The sequence below is a fragment of the Entelurus aequoreus genome, linkage group LG06 (genome assembly GCF_033978785.1).
Source record: "Entelurus aequoreus isolate RoL-2023_Sb linkage group LG06, RoL_Eaeq_v1.1, whole genome shotgun sequence".
In the NCBI taxonomy this organism is placed as follows: domain Eukaryota; kingdom Metazoa; phylum Chordata; class Actinopteri; order Syngnathiformes; family Syngnathidae; genus Entelurus; species Entelurus aequoreus.
Window position 1 is genome coordinate 31,270,461 of NC_084736.1, and position 6,000 is coordinate 31,276,460.

At 38.3% G+C, this 6,000-nt stretch overlaps 1 protein-coding gene across 1 annotated transcript in view; it reads left to right on the plus strand.

The window, feature by feature from the left end:
- Positions 1–6,000, plus strand: part of prkcbb (protein kinase C, beta b) — a 289,138-nt gene that overhangs the window by 109,759 nt on the left and 173,379 nt on the right. Inside the window, 1 exon segment of the mRNA XM_062050524.1 lies at positions 4,746–4,828. Within this exon segment, the coding sequence (XP_061906508.1) occupies positions 4,746–4,828 (83 nt within the window).

A 6,000-nucleotide genomic window follows, 5' to 3' on the forward strand; every position in this document is an offset into this window, starting at 1 on the left:
CTCAGATAATACAGTTCTTGGAGAAAGGTTTTGGAGAGTAAAGCAGTACAGTCCATGTGCTGCGGTTAAGGGTCCATGTGCTGCGGTTAAGGGTGAAAATGTGTAGAGCAGGGGTGTCAAACGTATGGCCCGAGGGCCGGATCAGGCCCGTGAACAGGTTTTATCCGGCCCGTGGGATGAGTTTGCTAAGTGTAAAAATGAACCTAAAAATTTTTGACTGAAAGAAACAGCTGTTCTAAATGTGTACACTGGATATCAAAATAGCAAATTTTTGTATCTTTGTAGATGATGCTACATATGTACGAAATAAACCACATGATGTTAGTGCATCAGTCGAGGAAAATGATCAAACTGTCAGGACTTGGTTCTCGGGTTTTGTTTCTCCAGAAGGCAACAGAAAATTGGCGTGGGCAAGGCGTGAATTTAAATACATTATTTATTTTAACACTAATAAACTACAAAAAAGGGAAGCAAACAAAAGGCGCGCACAAAGGCGGAAATACAAAACTTGGGTATAAACACAAAACTTGCACAAAGGCAGAAACTATGAACAATAAAACAAAAACACAAACTGTGGCATTAATAAACAAAAACTTACTTGGCAAAGAACATGACATGAAGTAGAGGGATGAAAAAGTGCGAGGTCGCCAGGACGAACAACAGAAACAGACAGATTTAAATAGTGACATGATCAGTGACAACAGGTGCGTGACTCAAAACGTGAAGCAGGTGCGTGACAGGACAGGTGAAAACTAATAAGTTGCTATGGAAACGAACAAACAAGGAAGTGCAACCAGGAACTAAAAAGAGTCCAAAAAACAAACACATGGCCAAAACAAAAACATGAACAGACATGACACAAACTGCATAAATAACATACTGTAATTTGATTTTGATATAATTTTTGTATCTTGATAGATTGAAAATTAACACCTATGAGTTGACTGATGAACATTATCACATCATTTATTCAGAAAATATAAATAACAACAAATAAAGATAGAATACTATTAACCGCAACATGTAAGTATAACAAAAAACAACAACATTATGATTTGTCCATTTTCAGAATGTGCTTGTTCTATTTTCAAACAAAGAAAACAGTCTGAAGTTGTCTTTATTTTTAAGTTATCGTGCCGTGATTTTACCAGTCCGGCCCACTTGGGAGTAGATTTTTCTCAATGTGGCCCCCGATCTAAAATGAGTTTGACACCCCTGGTGTAGAGGGTTGGCTCGAGAACCTCCTACCAGCCCAGACAGAACAGGTGGTGGGGTTCCTGGCTGGAATCTCCCAAGAACGATCCTTGGACTAGATTTTTTTTTTCCTTAGCTCGCCATCATAAAGAGAAGCCTGGCCTGTGTAAGAACCAGGACCATCCTTATAAATCAATGTGTACACAAATCAAATATCTTCATTAAACAACACTAATTGCATTATAAAGTATTCAGAACAGGTTCTATTTTTTTCCTCAATATTGTACAATATAAATCAACATACATGTCAGAATCACAATATGCAATAAAGTGCTAAAATAACCATTAGCAGCATAAATATGACCTATACAATTCGGTCAGTGCACTAAACGTTCTTATTATCAAACACATTCAAAAGTACATTCAATACACAATAGTTATCATTGGTTCAAGTCATAGACCTTGTATATGGACGATTGAGAAATATGCCACAATGACTGTTGTAATGAAACAATGGAAGAAAGACTAATATATTTTCATAAACATGGACTCACCAACTCTGCTTCTACAGTCACACACAGCTTAAGGACAAAAAATCTGGCGCTGGTAGTCGGCTCTATAAAGTTAACAAATAGGCATTTAGTTTAGAATCCCGTCAGCACAATATTTCGGGTGAAAACGAGAATAAAAACCTACCTCGAGCAGAAATACAATCCGTCTCCCCTCACGTCCTGTCTACTGGCCACTTCCTGCTACCGGCTTATAAGCACAGCTGATTGGACCGCGGAGGTCACGTGACTAGGGAGAGCTGCGCGCGCTCCCTAGTCACGTGACAAAGAATAATACAGAACAAGGTACGCTACTTATGTCCGTCCGTGCAGTGCGCTACTTAATATGTTCGTGTGGAAACTCGTTCGGTACACCTCCGAACCGAACCGAACCCCCCGTACCGAAGCGGTCCAATACAAATACACGCAACCGTTAAACCCTTAGTTGTCAGTAAAGAAAAATCCACAAATTTGCTGCACCCATTTTATAAGCCGCAGAGTTCAATGCATAGGAAAAAAGTATTATTGTTCGGAAATTACGGGTATTTGTACTATCAGTTTTGACGAAAAAATACATACTCTGCATGTAATTGCAAGTCTTTCAAACTTTAAAATGATCCAATAATGAAACCAATTTTACATCACACATGGGACGCTTTAGTAAGTGAGAATTGTTTTAGTTATATTGTAAAACGTACAAACGTTGCTTGGAGTGATGAATGAAGAATCCATACAAGTAGAAACGCCATGGACGGCTAGAAGACTGAACAGCACTTCTACTTCCAGTTGAAAGCACTAAATACAGTGCATGCAGTGAGTGAACTTATTCAAAAGATAGTGTCATAGCACAAACAATAACACACATTTTCAGTGTCTTTGTTTGTTTGTTTTTGGAAAACTATCTGCATTATGGTCGTCAGTAAAGAAAAATCCATAAATTTGCTGCACCATTTTATAAGCCGCAGAGTTCAAAGCATAGGAAAAAAGTATTATTGTTCGGAAATTACGGGTATTTGTACTTTCAGTTTTGAAAGAAAAAATACATACACTGCATGTTATTGCAAATCTTTCAAACTTTAAAATGATCCAATAATGAAACCAATTTTATATCACACATGGGACACTTTAGTAAGTGAGAATTGTTTTAGTTTTATTGTAAAACGTACAAACGTTGCTTGGAGTGATGAATGAAGAATCCGTACAAGTAGAAACGCTATGGACGGCAAGAAGACCAAACAGCACTCCTACTTCCGGTTGAAAGGGAACTTGTTCAAAAGATGGTGTCATAGCACAAACAATAACACACTTTTTCGATGTTTTTTTGTTTTTGTTTTGTTTTTTAAACTATCTGCATTATGGCCGTCAATAAAGAAGAAATCCATACATTTGCTGCACCATTTTATAAGATGCAGGGTTCAAAGCGTAGTAAAAAAGAAGCAGTTTATTGTCCGGAATTTACGGGTATCAGTTTTGACGAAAAAATACATACACTGCATGTAATTGCAAATCTTTTAAAATGATCCAATAATGAAACCAATTTTACATCACACATGGGACCCTTTAGTACAGGAGTCACCAACGTGGTGCCCGCGGGCACCAGGTCGCCTGTAAGGACCAGATGAGTCGCCCGCTGGCCTGTTCTAAAAATAGCAGCACTTATCAGTGAGCTGCCTCTATTTTTTAAATTTTATTTATTTACTAGTGTGAAAGTCCTAACTGTCGTGCGGGTTCTCAGGACCATCCAGGGAAGACATTGTCGTGAGACGGTTTAGACTTCTTTATTATTTCAATTAGAGTCTTTTGCGTGCTTTTCAGCAGCTGCCTTTTTTTCTCACGTGAGCACATGAATGGTTTCCTCCCGTCCGCCGTCTGCTTTTCAGCAGCACGTCGCCGTCGTTTGCGTGGTAGCAGAGGATGGTTTCCTCCCGTCCGCCGTCTTTCTCCGTCTCCTCCCTTGATGTTCACGTCTCTCGCCCTTTTATACGGTCCGAGAGGGTGATTGCACTGTCCACAGCTGCGCGCTCCACGCACGTGGAGATAAAAGTCACTGTGAATGTCCATTTCGCATTCTCGACTCTCATTTTCAAGAGGATATAGTATCCGAGGTGGTTTAAAATACAAATCCGTGATCCACAATAGAAAAAGGAGAGAGTGTGGAATCCAATGAGCCAGCTTGTACCTAAGTTACGGTCAGAGCAAAAAAAGATATGTCTTGCACTGCATTCTAGTCCTTCACTCTAACGTTCCTAATCCACAAATCTTTCATCCTCGCTCAAATTAATGGGGTAATCGTCGCTTTCTCGGTCCGAATCGCTCTAGCTGCATTGAAAACAATGGGGAAATGTGAGGAGCCTTTCAACCGTTGACGTCACGCTACTTCCGGTATAGGCAAGGCTTTTTTTATCAGCGACCAAAAGTTGCAACTTTATTGTCGATGTTCTCTACTAAATCCTTTCAGCAAAAATATGGCAATATCGCAAAATGATCAAGTATGACACATAGAATGGATCTGCTATCCCCGTTTAAATAAAAAATAATAATTTCAGTAGGCCTTTAAAGCACTAAATGGAAGGACACTGCAGAACTTGCAGTGAGCAAATTCTTCCAGAAGATGGCGCCATAGCAGAAATAATAACAATCCTTGTCAGTGTTTTTGTTTCTTTTTTAAAAAAAAAAAAATTTTTTTTAAATTAAAATCCATAAATTAGCCGCTCCGTCTTATGAGCCGCAGGGTTAAAAGTGTAGGAAAAAAGTAGCGGCTTGTAGTCCGGAATGTAGGCTATATAACTGGGAAAAAAGACGACAACCTGACTCAGGAGTGTGTTGTAATAAAAATAGTCATTTGCATTGTTATGAAACTAGAATACATACGAGAAATAAATGCTTGTTGGTAGATTTCCCCAGGCATGTTCCTTCATGTGCTTTTCCTGGGAAATGTCTCCTGTGTGCCAACACTAAGAAGAGTGAAAGGATGTGCTAACTCTTCTTTTTTTTTCTTGCCAGTCTGCTGTTTTGTGGTGCACAAACGCTGCCATGAGTTTGTCACCTTCTCCTGTCCGGGAGCTGACAAAGGACCAGCCTCAGATGTGAGTACAATCCACGCAGGAGATGATTGTCCGCACGCAACACCACGGGTCTCAAACCCAGGGCCCGGCGGCCGGATTTAGACCGCCACCTCATTGTATGTGGCCCGCAAAAGTCTTTTAAATGATAAGCATCAATAAAGTACTTAATTGTTTTCTTACTTATTACTATACAGCGCATATAGTGGGTGTATATAAGCCACACCCACCAAATTTTAAAAGTAAATAATAATTTTCCATATGTAAGTCGCACCGAAGTATAAGTCGCAGATATATACTGTATGTTGTGAAATGAGTTATTTACACAGAAATATTTTGTAAATGTTTATTTACAAAACGTAATTGTTTCAAAAACGGGGTGTGTAACACGGCAGTAAAACGGTTGATCAAACAAAACAGAAGCCATCGTCATGGACCCACTAGCTGCGCAAGCTAGCTCTCCAATCAGCTAAACAGACTCAATAACTCCACGGTGACGTTTTGGTGAATTTACTGAGGAATTTGAGAAACTGAAACAATTTAAAAAGAAGGTCATTGTAAGTTAATAATACTAACACAGACACTCGTAAACGTGTTAGCTAATGCTAACGAGGCTAGCTTGATTACATTACGATAACACGTACAAATATGCATGAAAACACTCCTACAGACATCACACACATTGTTTTAGTTATATTGTAAAACTTACAAACGTTGCTTGGAGTGAGGAATGAATAATCCATATGGGTAGACGCTAGAAGACGGAATAGGCTTTCGGAACAGACTTTCGGTAGAAAGTGAACTTGTTTAAAAGATGGTGTCATAGCTCAAACAATAACACACTTTTTTCAGTGTCTTTTTTTTTTTTTTTTAAACATCTGCATTATAGTCATCAGTAAAGAAAAATCCATAAATGTGCTGCAACAGTTTATAAACCACAGGGTTCAAAGAGTAGGAAAAAAGTAGAAGTTTATTGTCTGGAATTTACGAGTATTTGTACTTTCAATTTTGACAGAACAAATACATTTACTGCATGTAATTGCAAATCATTTACATTTTGAGATGATCCTATAAAGAAAACAATTTTACATTATCATGCATTCCAAACATTTTTTATGTTAGAATAAAATAAATATCTTAATATCTGTTTGATGTATGCAGTTTTTTAATGTAAAATTTACTGAGTTTTTTTTTTT